The sequence below is a fragment of the Heliconius melpomene genome, chromosome 19, assembly GCF_056956725.1.
Source record: "Heliconius melpomene rosina isolate 202511_hmr_F chromosome 19, ASM5695672v1, whole genome shotgun sequence".
Lineage (NCBI taxonomy): Eukaryota > Metazoa > Arthropoda > Insecta > Lepidoptera > Nymphalidae > Heliconius > Heliconius melpomene.
The window spans coordinates 7,478,678-7,492,547 of record NC_140407.1 but is presented as its reverse complement, the minus strand read 5'-3'; the positions used below and the strand labels follow the sequence as shown (position 1 = coordinate 7,492,547).

Below are 13,870 nucleotides of genomic sequence, written 5' to 3'. Positions count from 1 at the left end.
TATTTGAAATACATACCTATAAGTGTCCTGCCCAATAAATGGCTTAATCTCCGACGTTGCTCCAGTACTGATCCGTACAGATGCGATGGCACTTCTATTAGGCTTTCCATGGTCTGTGGCCATTACGGCCAATTGTACATCACTCTGATGCGGCATCAAAGCGCTGTAATTTACATACAAAACACCAGAATTTGCGTCAACATAGTATCCGGAGATCGGTTGTAGGATAGAATAAGATATTTTCCCGTTTTCATCGTTGTCAATGTCTTTAGCGCTGACAGATCCTATTTCCATAATGCCGCTACCTTCTGGAATGGACGAAGAATATTTTTATTTTCGTGATAATAATAAAAGTAATGATATAGATTATTTTATTCAAAATATCAATCTCATCATTTGATATATGTATCTATCTAATATTTGTTACATAATTGAAATTTGTTACAGAATTTATTCTTTATATAATAAATTCTCCACTTCCCCAAGTGGAGTGGAGTGAGTTATTTTCATTTAACCGTAATGGTAACAAGATAAAAGTGATTTTATATTCCACCACGCAATACGCAATGTTTTAAAAATTGGGTAATGCGTAGGGAACGGACCGTTTAACACTAGGCTTCCTTTGCCTACCCTGCTATAGGTATGCGAGATACAACGCGAAGCTAAATAAATGTATCAGTTAATAGTCTATTAAAAACAGCTTACCAGGTAAAACTCTGTTATAGGATATATCATCAAACACAGGTGTATTATCGTTTACGTCGGTAACTTTAATAGTTAATGTGGTCTGCGCTATATGCTCACTGTCCGATGCGCTTATATTGACTTGATAAACTTTTTTGTTTTCGTAATCCAGTGGCTTGTTCAAGACTATCTTGCCGCTATATCTATCTATTGAAAATGTATTATCTCCGTGAACAATGGCATATTTCAGCGCTGGATATGTGTCAACATCATTTGCAGTAACAGATGTAAGCACCGAACCGACTTCCGCTCCTGTAAAAGGTTAAAATAAAATATAAATAAAAAAACACAATACACGCAGACGCTACTCTCGTTTGACTGCGACTTTAACGTTTCGTAAAATAAAATTCTCTAAAACAAAACCCGGCCGCAATACAATGATATAAAAACAAAGAAACAAAAAGAGAACGCGGACCGTTGGTCGGGGAGGCACCAGTAAAACATGCACTCGAAAAAAATGTAATACCGTCCAATAAATATTGATCCTAAAGGAGTCTCTTTTATTTAATCTCGACTTTGAGATCGAAAAGTCACAATGTAAGCCGACCGCAGAGTCGAGAATACAAATTATGTAAAATGAATCCCTCTTTGCAAAACGCTTTTTGTACTACCAATTTATATCGGAAAGTCGATAGGCTGGCCTATAGTAATTTAAAAACGAATATGTAAGTAGGTGAAAAAAATAAAAACTTACCTTCCGATACAGAAATGACATTCGGCAGTGGGAATGTCGGTTGATTGTCATTTATATCGACTATGTTGATTTTTAACGTGGCTGTGCCAGTCATTTGTGGATTGCCTTCATCTGTCGCTATTACTGTCAGCTTGTACGATTCACGTATTTCGCGGTCTAATACTATGTTCGTTTTGACCGAGCCGGAGAATGCCGGTTCTATGATGAAAGCATTATCGTGATTTCCATCGACAATATGGTACAGAATTCTTGCATTCACTCCTCGGTCTCCATCCGTCGCTGCTAATTGTACAACAAATTCACCTTTTGTGTTCCCCTCAAGAACATTTGCGATGTATTGCTGTTGTGTAAAACTTGGAGCGTGATCATTTTGATCCAAAAGATTTATTATTAGTTTGCAATACCCATACAACGCGGGTGCACCTTCTGTTCGGGCAACAACAACGAGCTCTCTTCTTGGTCCAGGATAAGATTCATAATCTAAATTTGCGGAATTATTGACCTTTATAACACCCGTATTAGAATCTATTTCGAAAGCATATTGATCATTTCCATTGCCAAATTCATAAATAATGTTTTGTCTACGTCCGTCACTTCTTAATGCTGTTACTTGTAAAACATCTTTGCCATATGGCAAGTTCTCATCTATGGAAACATTGTAAGAGGAATTTTGAAAATTTAAAGAAGGCGTTTGATCAGAAAAGTCTCCGACACGTATTTCAATTAGTCCTATTGAACTTTGTGGGGGAATACCCTTATCTTTGGCCATAACTTTAAGGTGTATTAGTTTACCATTTTCACTAGCTAGACTCTGAGTAGCGGTGAGGACCCCTGTAGTTGGATTTATACGAAATTTATGATTTGATGTATCTAGAAGTTCGTAAAGTATTTCTGAATTTATGCCAATATCGTTATCAGAAGCAGATACTCTAAGTAGGCTCTGTCCAGGTGGAGTTAAAGTCCCTACTTGCTCTTTGAAAGGATATTTACTAAATATGGGCTTATTATCATTTACATCATTGATCGTTACTTCTACTGATACTCTTTGTGAGCGCGCGACGTATCGTCCCTGGTCTGTGGCGACAGCTTCAAAGCGGTAGGTATTGGTGTTTTCTCGATCAAAGTACCTGTAGAATAAATGCGAATTAATAACATATGATTCGTGTGTATAATTTATTAGTTAATTTTTTCAGCTTTACGCTCCTGCATGTAGCAGGGTAAGCAGAGGAACTTAGTGTTAAGATATTCCGATCCCTACTTTCCGCCGAATTCTGGAAGCATTGCATTATTATTATTTATTTATTGCATTAGCAGAACTTAACGACGCGTTTTGCCTCGATACCAGAGCGAATAAATGAAAACATTAAATATTTAATTTCCTCAAATGGGAATCAAACTCACAATCTGTAGCGTTTACAGTCACACACTTGTGTCCTTGTGCAACGACTGGCCTCGTGTATCATTTATAGCATTTAATATTAATAATGATAATAATTTTATGATTTATTACTTACCCAGTTGTGAAAATTATACCAGTTTTATTATCTATTCTAAATAGTCCTTGGCTTTCATTTGCTAAAGAATATACTATTCTTTTATTGTAGCCTAAATCGGCATCTGTTGCTCTTACTTTGATAATAGATGTGTCAATTTGTGCATCTTCGGGAATAGCTGCTGAGTAATGTCCAGTATCAAAAACTGGATCATTATCGTTTTGGTCTTCAATCATGATTGTAAGGTTGCATGATCCCTGTAACGCTACTGGTGAACCATGATCATATGCAGTTATCGTTAAATCATATTTGCCTTGAGTTTCTCTATCCAAAGTTTTTGCAGTAAGCTTTCCCGATGTAGCGTCAATTGAAAATTTGTTCCCATTGTTACCTGATGTTATACTGTATGTTACTATTCCATTGGCACCTATATCTTTATCTGTGGCTGTTACAGTATGTATGACTTCAGGTTCATTATTTTCTGGCACTGTCAGTGTATAGCAAGATCCTTGTTTAAAGGCTGGTGAGTTGTCATTTACATCTAATATATTTACGGAGATAGTGGCTACGTCAAAATTTGTAGAAGACTGAAAGGTACTTGAATCAGTAACGTACACTGGAAATGTATATTGATCACCTTCCTCACGGTCGATTTTTGTTTTTACAGTAACTGTGCCTAGACGTTCATCAATGGTAAATTTATCCCCTGCTACACCAGATGGAATCATATAGCTTAAGTTACCTGGAATAATTAAATTATATTGTATTGTGTACGCAAAAAACATAAAATTATGAAAAAGTAATAATATTGCAAATATAAAAACGTACCTGTATTTCCTCTGGATGATTTGGCTGACAGTCTAGTTACAAAACTACCCGGTCGAATATCTTCGCTTATATTAGCTCTGTAATACGAGTCCGTAAATCTTGGTGGAATATTAGTCGACTCTTGTAAATTTAGTACTAAATTCATATGACTTTGTCTGGGAAAAGGTACGCCGTGATCTGATGCAGTGAGATTTAATTTATATAACCCAGGCTTTACTCTGGCAATATCTGAAGAATATTTCTTCATCAGTGTCAACTTTCCCGTATCGTATTCTATTGCAAAATATGCGTGATCATTGCCACCTGATATATAATATGAAATTCTACCATTATCACCGGAATCAGTGTCAACCGCTAAAGCTTGGTATAAAATGCCAGATAAAGTATTCAGTGTGACAGAAACTTTATCAGCTGAGACGAACACTGGAGTATTGTCATTTGCATCTATCACTGATATATGTACTGTTGCTGTTGTAGCCATTCTCTCTGATACATTAGTAGCCAAGTCCACCGCGTCAATAACTAACCAATATTCTTTTAATTCTTCATAATCCAGAAGAGAACTTAGCGTGAGTGAACCAGTAAGAGCATCTAAAGTGAAAATACATCTTTCACGAGGAAAGCATGATAGTATACGGTAGTTCAATTCTCCATTAGCTCCAGCATCAGCATCTCTTGCAGTGAAATTGTAAATTATTGCACCTACTTGAGTAACTTCAGAGACTTGAATATTAATTGGATCTATACTCCACTGAGGAGCGTTATCGTTTACGTCAATAATTTCAATTCGTACAGTAACTGCGCTACTTTGTGGATTATTTGTTGCAGATGTATCCAATGCTCTTACTTCTAAGCGATATTCTTCTTGAATTTCTCTATCCAGTTGTCTTGCAACTACTAAAGATCCTGTTCTTCTATCTATTTCAAAAGTACCAGGAGAATAGTCTGATGTAAGTGGCATAAGTAGATATGATATTTGTCTCTCTTCTTCTTCATTTATTGTATTGTCATGTAATTCGCTATCACAACACGTAACAGTACCAACAATGTATCCTATCTTAGCGTTTTCTTTAACCTGTGATTTAAGATTAATAAATAATGTATTTTTTTATTATTGTTTTTATAATTTATTTTTATAAACATCTGCACATTAACCAAAAATATAAGAACATATTACAAACCTTAAACGATAGACTAGAACTTGTAAAAGTTGGTCGGTTATCATTTAAATCAAGAACTTCAACTTTTAGTTGTCTAACAGACTGTCTTGGTGGTTGTCCTCCATCAGTTGCAGCTACTGTCAAGCGATATATTGATCTTTCTTCGTGATCCAAAACTGAAACAAACATAACTTTTTTAGTTCATTTGCTGCAAATTTAAATACATTTCCAAGTTTTCTTTCTTTACATAATTTTTATTTAAAGACAAAACGTTTGATATTAAATTTTAAGAATATAAAGTAGATCAAATAATTTACCTGTGCTTGTCTTAATAACTCCCGTGTTTGAATCTATAACAAACACCCCAAATCCATCCATATCCCTTTCATTTAAAATGGAGTATTTGACAGTAGCGTTGACCCCATTATCTCTATCTATAGCCTTGACTCTTGCTACTTCCGCACCAGGTTGTTGTTCTTCTCTAACACTGACTACATCTTCCCTGGGATCAATTATCTCGGGAGAATTATCATTTACGTCTGTCACTTTTATTGAAATCGGAACTCTGCTCGACCTTGTAGGTGAGCCTTGGTCTCGCGCTTCAGCGAACAAGGAATAAGAACTTTTGTATTCTCTATCCAGGTCTTCTTTAGTTACTATAATACCTAGAAGGAAATAATTTATAAAATTATTTTTGTTTATATATAACAAACCAATTAATTTAAATCGTTTCAGTTATTCAATAATTCAATTCAACACGCACAAGTAAGGGACGTACGTAAAATAAACGAGATATTTCGATACCAAAGCACTATGATTGCGGATAATCATCTACTCCATATTCGGAGCCTAAAAATTGTCATGACATGAAAGTTGGGAGGACGATAAATGTGATTTTGTACAACACACTCATAGTAAATCAATCTTTATTCCAATTGGAGTTAAGCACGCATTCCGGTTGACGGACTCGCTCTGTAGAGATAATAAGATGTGGCAGGGAACGTCGTAATGAGCTATGTGATGCGGATTCTAGAAAAAAAAAGATATTTCCCCCGTACCGGTGCAAACGGCGACTGGCTCTCGTTTCAATGTTGTTTAAGTAAGAATGTATCTTATACATATGACTACAAATATTTATAAATATTACACTTATGTGTTGTGTTTTCATTGATAAAAACAAATGAGAATAATCTAGTCATTTCAATAATAATATTTGCGGTATATTATCAATATTATATTGTTTACATTTATAATCGATTTAATTGTAACATATTTGAGATTGTCGTAGCGCAGCGGTGCAGCGTTTGACTGTAAACGCGACGGTTGTGGGTTCATTTCATTCAGGATAATAAATTATTATCAATTATTTTCTCTCTGCAAACACGTGCGGCGTTGAACCTCGCTATTCAATACGCAATGTCTTGACAATTAGGAGAAAAGTGCTACATGCAAAGAGAAATTCAAATTAAAAAACAATTCTAGACGAATTTTAAATCATGACACAAAAATCTAATAAAATTAGAATCAACATGCATTATTTGAAACAGTGACATCTCACACCGTAATTCATATGAGAGCAGGTGAAAATAAAAGGTGTCCGTCATCGAAACGAGTTGTACGCCGGTACTCCCATAACGTATGAGCATTAAACACTCGACGACAGTATCTGGATAGTGAGATTGTAATAAAACATGGTGGAGAATAGCAAGACTGCTACAAAGCAATATTTTAATAATAGTTAATGGTAGGTCACGGCGAGTGCGCTTGAGACGACGCATATAACTTGCAATTGACGCGCCTTAATTCATCTTAGCTGGCCATAATGAATATTTGTGCTTGAAATACAACTTAAACTTATTATTCCAATAAATTATATATCTGAGGCAAGGGTTTACGATTACTTTGTTATATTATCATTTTTATAGGCTTAATTTTGTATTTATTTTTATAGGTTTTAATGTATAAAAATTTAATTTTGATAGAGCTTCGTTACTGTGAGACACTGGGGTAATAATAATATTATAAGAATATTGATTTTCACATATCCTTAGTATTTTCGTCAATATATACTAATCAGAACTCAGAAATACATAACTCATATATCGTTTTAGAGACTATATATACACTGTAATATTTCATTGTCGAATATTGTAACAAGATCACAAATAAAAAATCTTCAGTTAGGTTTGAACCACATAGCCCTCGTGTTTATTCACACATTTTACCGTCGGCGAATTTTCGCATAATAAAAATACTGTTATACATTTAACCTACCATACATTTAACTTATTTATCAAAAACTTTGACAGCTACGTATAAATCAGAAATCGATCTCCTTACATACATACATACAAACAAAAATACGAAATCTCAATAATTGGCATAAAGTCTTGACACGACCGTATTTCAACGATCGCGCGTCAAACATTCTTTGAGGCGCCGACGAATAAAAAGAAAGTTTATGGAAGCTTATGGAAGCAGAAGGTTAAGTGGCCACCGAAAAAGCACCTGCTGAAATCCTACTCCGCTATCAGCACCGCCGCCCGCATACAGTTGTCACTTGCAATGATTTACTGATGCTTGGCTAAGATGCGCTAACTAGCTCGCGGGGTGTTGATCTCTGATAAACCAAATTGAGACGGAATGCCTTCCCATTGATCAGTCAGTTAGAGGCGATAACGACTACCCCTCTTTATTGCCCCACATCGATATTCAGATTAAAATCATTAGTTGGTCACGAAACATGAATCTTTACTATAATTATATGACCCTAAGGCTTGAAATTCACATGGGTACCCATATTGGATTATTTAATTGGTGTTAACATTGTATTCAATGTTTATGGAAAACGATGTTTTTCAACCTTTTAAGTGCAAAAGCCAGGTACTTGTTGATGTGACTGGACGATTGGTTGACGGTAATTTATAATAAATAGCAACTGATAAATTTATAAAAAACAAATAACAGCAGAGGATACCTAGAGTTAAGACACTTTATTCTCCGCTTATCAATCGAATTCGATACACTGCGTGTTGAATACCTAGACCGAAAATAAAAATAAGTTACTCGATGGCCACAAATTGCCTAAATATTGTTTTCAGAAGCTTTTAATGAAAACAGCTATTTATTTTAAGCAACTAATTGTATATTCTGAAAACACTTGAAACCTACATAAAATAATTTTAAATACGTCAACCGAACGTTCTGAACATACGTAGCATAATAAATAGATTTCGAAAAACCTTTTTTTCGTGATAAATCGATATTCATGAGAAGGAAGGCAAACAAAACGTCAAGCTGCTCCCTATTTCTTTAAATTGTGCAGGTATTAATGCAGTTTTGTTTATCCAAGTATATTTGTTCAGTCGATGAGTCTTAAGTCATAACACACTTTGGGTTTTAACTTTCAAAGGTACCGGCTAGTTAAATAAAGCTGAGTGGTTGGCGGCAGGAATTATTCTCGGTCACCAAATAGTTGTAACGTCCTTTTGCTTAGAATTATGGTAAATGTCACAAATCATTTTTTTTTATTTAACTCTTCAGACGGTCGCTTTTTAATAGGTAACACAATTATGGGCTGGTAAAATGCATATTATCATTGTTTTTCTTAAATTTAAAGTTTATTAAAATTATGTCCTGATGAAAAAAAACTTACCTGTATTAGGATTAACAACAAAACTCGTATTCGACGGAAACAAGCTATATCTAACAGCTGCATTATCACCCAAATCCGCATCAGATGCTGCAATCTTCCCCACAAATGCTCCAATTCTTTGATTCTCCTCCACTTGAAACTCATAGGCTAGTTGCGAGAAAACTGGATCATTATCATTAGCATCTACCACATTGACAATAAGGCTAGCAGTCGCTGACATCGGCGGTATACCATTGTCTGTAGCTATTATTGTCATTTTATGTTTAGATATGGTCTCCCTGTCGAGTGGCTTAGCGAGGTACACCCAGCCAGTGGCCGGTTGAACTTTGAAATGCTCTTCGTTTGTATTATTCTCTGATACGACGCGATAGGTTATGCGCGCATTGTTACCCGTGTCCTTGTCGATGGCTTGTATTTCTAATACCTGGAAGGAAGGAATTTTGTATTCAAATTTTATATTTAAATGTTGTATGGTATTTTGAAGGGGATATTTACGTTTGATTATGAGTTCTAAATAATTTTTGGAACATTTATATCTTTATAATATACATAGATATTTCCCTAGTTTGATATAATACAGCAAGCGGGGTTAAATTTCGCCATTCATCTCTATGAATATGAAAAAGTGGAAAAGAGAATATCTCTCTATCTACCTTGTAGAATGTAAAAAAAGTCGAAATATCAAAAAATACAATGTAAAAACACATTTATAAACTTTAAATAATATCCTTGACAAAATCATTTGAGCGTGTAAAAATCTATATTTATTTTGACAGAACGGGTTTTATTTATTTAATTCACAGATTATTACCAATTAGTTTCACCGTGAGAATAAAAAAAACATAATAATGATAAAAGTATACCGTGTCTGTGTTTTTGAGTGATAATACGATAATTGCAAGATTTTTTTGTTTAATTGCGTTCGTTCGAGGAAAATATATTTATATTTTAATCTTTGCCTTTTTTCAAGAATTAAGACTTTTTGTTATATATTTTAATTTAGTTTCGACGATTCTTGGTAATGTATTAAATTAAATAACAAGGTCGCTTATTTTTAATTTAATTCATGTTGAGAAAAAAATATTTAAAATTGTTAGAAAAGTTGGTGATTATTAAATCTAAAATGTAATAAAAAAAGTGACTAGAATATTGAAGTGCGAAGCGTTTTGTTTTCGTGGAACATACATTATAGAGCTTTTTTACATGCTTTTTTATTTGTCACTTATTCTGTAGGTAAAGAGAGCTTACTTTCTTTGCTTTCAATCTAACCAGTGATATGTTTGGTCCTAACTTGACGCATTTTAGGATCATGGAATTTCGGCACAAAACGAGCAACGGAGAGTTTTAACACTAGTTTCTCTGTCTAACCTGTGGTATCCTATCGCTATGCTTCATATACCAACATAAAAGATAAAACGTAAATCCAAAAAATATTTGAACTCATAACGTTCTAAGTCAATCAAATCATTAATATTCTTTTAATAAGGTCTTTGATTCCTTATTTTTTATAAAAAAAACTTACCTTATTCTTAACAGCTTCTGATTCTAAAACGTTGGCGCTATACGTGTCGTGTTCGAAAACAGGTGCGTTATCATTTACATCTTGTACATCAACAGATAATGTGAGATTAGCGCTCAGCTGTGGGCTACCATTATCTTTGGCCGTAATTATTAAGGTATGCCGAACTAAGTTCTCGTAGTCCAAGGGCCTGCAACAGAATTTGGTTGTTTAATTATTTTTTTTAAATAAATGATTGATAAATTAATAAATATACATTTCTAGCTTTTCCTTGCGGTTTCGCTGCTGTAGTCGAATGGAATATAACCAAGAGTTGTTTTTGACACATGACATATTTCAAGTGCCAGAGGTAACCAGAGGTGTCGATTAATTAGATGTAATACACATGTATAAGTAAACTGTAGCCTGCCTCTATAAATGGACTATCAAATCTATATTAAAATATATTTTTTTTATTTAAACTAACAGTTCCGCAGATCAGCGCGATCAACCAAACTAACAGCCGCATAATATTAGTAATAGATAACATTCTAAGACTAATTACCTCAACAAAGTGACCAATCCGTGCTGTGTGTTAACAGCAAATGTATTAGGTGGTCCACTAGCTGATACAAGATGATAGCTTATCAGTCCATTCTTGCCCTCATCTACATCTGTTGCTCTCGCCGCGTAGACTACTGAGCCTATGGCGGCTGACTCAGCCACGGAAACACGTACTGATGATGTACCGAATTCTGGGGCATTGTCGTTTATATCCTCTAGTGTGATTTGGACCTGGATTAATTAAAACAAATAGTTTATTAGATATCTACGAAAAAAGTTACAATAATTACTTATAGAATAATTTCAGTTATTGCTATAAAATATAATTTTTAAAAATTTGGGCTTTTACACATTTTAAATTATATTATATTATCTCTTAATGAATAATTTAGATATGTTTTTATTAATATTTACCTGTGTCTGATCATAACTGGCAGGGCTGCCGGTTGAAGCTTTTACATTCAACAAATATGAACCAGTAGTCTCCCGATCTAGTCTACCTGACGTCCTAATGGCGCCTGTATGAGGCTCGATTGTGAATACATTGTCTATATCCCCCGATATAATGCTGTAGCGGACCAGTTGTTTACCTAGAAAGAAATAAAATATTAATATTTGGTAATGTATAACGTAGAAACTATTTAATACGCTAATAATTGCCAAATTTTATATTTGAAATATAATACATTTAGTTTTCTATAATAATATACATAATATAGGAAAGTGATTCTGGGTAAAATTTGGCTAATGAAAAAGAAAACTCAACGGCTGCTTTTATGTTTAAATTAAATCTTCAACTTAATTAAATTAAAAAAATCAAAGGTTAACACTGTGTTGGAATGAGGCTGCCACGTGGTAATCGGTTTAAGAAGAGACTAAAATTTTAAAGATGTATTTAATTGTGCGGTAGGTGCTAAACTTAAAACAATGGGCGATTTACGATCACTTGAAATAATTTCAAATGCCGTTAGGTAAAAAGTTCAATGAGAAACTCTTAGAAATTAGCTAATAGTAAATATGACTTTATATACTCGTATGATATTTTTTTAATGTGGAAAACAAACAAAACAGTTGTTTTTCAATTTTAAATATAAAAGGAATAATTTAAGATTATTTTCATTTGGCCACTTTGTTAGCAAGTCAATGTGGCGTTGAATTTCGCCACTCAACTTACACTGTCCCGAAAATTGGGCGGAGAGAGGAGAACAGAGTATCTTAACACTAGATTCCCTCTGCCTGAAAATAATTTAAAGTCACCATTTACATAAAACAACCTTCTGTTCTGTTATACACGTCAGCAATACACAGATAATACTTAGTTATAGGTATATAAATCCAATTTGATGAACAGCCCAAAGGAACACACTCTTTTCCCTACATTACATATTTATTGAGGGTACCGTTATTTACGACGAACATAAATATTTATGAATACGTATCATTTTACTTTCAACGTGGAATTGTCTATTTAATCCTAAGAAGAAACATTTACGACTTCTTTAAGTCATCGGAGCAATGAATATAAATTATTTCGAGGGAACATTTCTAAAGATGTTAGTTCCAATAACGCATAACATTTATTATATTTCTTTCTTTACTTTGTTAATAAACTAGTCGGATGTTGAATTAATACGTTTTTTTCATATATGGAGTTTCGCCTATAGTTCCAGGCCCATCGATCAATCAATCCTTGGATAAGCATAAATAAAATTTTAAGGGCCAAATGTCCAAATCCCCCAAATTAATACTCGCAAATCTATTTACAGAAGCCAACCGAGAGACAGCTGAGAACAGCGCTTTATATCTATCAAATTTTAATTGGCACTTCTCACAGTGTAAGCGATTCAACGTCTTATACTTTTTTCCGCAGGTCCTTTTTGCGGGAGCGTTTTTTCGCCGTCGTTTTCGGCAGGACAGTTGACGCAATGAGATTGATATACGGTCGTATTCGCCGACGTGCCGGGCAGTCTTTGTTTCTGTAACTGGTCCGGGAGCCCCCCCTGCGGCACTCCGCCTCCTCCTTCAGCTCTTTATACTGTCTGTGATGCGATTGTCTTATTTTCGAAGATTTTACGGCCCGACTTTAATCTTATTGTTGTTTTTGAATTCAAAATTTTCGACATTCGTGGGGGTTTCAATAGGTTTCCAGACTATTATTGTATAACATTAAAATATGCTTATGCGTCTCCATTCTTGTGAATTTGTGCGGTGGATGGGTAAGCGGTTCAGATTTGTGTTGTTTTTTAAATATGTTCTGAATTAACTTACTTAAGTTTAATGCTAACTTCCTCTGACTGAAGATACAAGAAAATTTAATGCTATTTTAACTGACAATTTATTGTGGGTAAAAAAATACGGTTTGTTTTAGAAAAATACTTTAAAAATACGTTCGATGCATCCATATTGATGAAGAACTGCTTAACCTTTTGTCTGACTCTTAACTCATTAGTCAAATTTAACCAGTGGTATACTTGTTTTGTTTCAAAATATATTCAGAAATGCCCTTCTAAATTGAAATCATTAATGGCACCGCGATTATCTCGCTCACGAGACTCCATTTGGCTTCAATTAAGAGTTGTAAAGATCTTCTATGCGAATTATTCGATTCTCGATTTGAGTTTAATGAATTAATTATCTGAAAGCTCGATTATCTCTAAAGGGCATTGGGATCGAGAAGGCCTGCCTCATTTCTGGCGCTTATCGAGAATCTACTGGCCTCTTAAAAATAAATATTATAATTTATAAAGAGTAGCCAAATTGGTTTCTTATTAAAGTGATATGATCACTAGTGTTAGATGATCACTCAATTATAACACAGGTTATAGCATACTTTCATCCTCGCAAGTATATAAACGCTTAACATTTTAACACATAAATCCTGTAAACAATTTCAGTCCAGTCCGCCCAAATAGCATCCAGTAAAAAGTTGAAAATAATTGTGATGGTGTTCAAAAAAGAAGTATATAAAGTCCCAAGCAAAAACTGTCGTCGGGGGCTCGGGGCTCGGGGCTCGGTTTATTGACCTCGAGCTCAGAATTTATTCGGTTGCCCGGTCGCAGTCGGCTCCAGTGCAGCCGTATCCTTGGACTTCTCGGGATTGAATTTCAAATTTTCAGTCGTGTCGCCTTGCAAGAAAGCGTGAACCATATCTTGATTTTTTTATGGAGTCAAAGAAACTTTTGGCGGTCATCAGTTTTGTGTGACCTTGGATTGTTTATTTGGATCTAATTACTA

The 13,870-nt window shown here is 34.5% G+C and overlaps 1 protein-coding gene across 1 annotated transcript in view; it reads right to left on the bottom strand.

Moving 5' to 3' along the window:
- ds (dachsous cadherin-related 1) overlaps positions 1-13,870 on the bottom strand; it is a 220,075-nt gene that overhangs the window by 5,113 nt on the left and 201,092 nt on the right. Inside the window, exons 5-15 of the mRNA XM_085203480.1 lie at positions 11,051-11,226; positions 10,638-10,867; positions 10,097-10,283; positions 8,575-8,998; positions 5,237-5,584; positions 4,941-5,095; positions 3,760-4,834; positions 2,953-3,673; positions 1,439-2,565; positions 706-996; positions 17-308 (exon numbers count right to left, since the gene is read on the bottom strand). Of these exons, the coding sequence (XP_085059606.1) occupies positions 17-308; positions 706-996; positions 1,439-2,565; positions 2,953-3,673; positions 3,760-4,834; positions 4,941-5,095; positions 5,237-5,584; positions 8,575-8,998; positions 10,097-10,283; positions 10,638-10,867; positions 11,051-11,226 (5,026 nt within the window). The remainder of the gene's footprint in view (positions 1-16; positions 309-705; positions 997-1,438; positions 2,566-2,952; positions 3,674-3,759; positions 4,835-4,940; positions 5,096-5,236; positions 5,585-8,574; positions 8,999-10,096; positions 10,284-10,637; positions 10,868-11,050; positions 11,227-13,870) is intronic.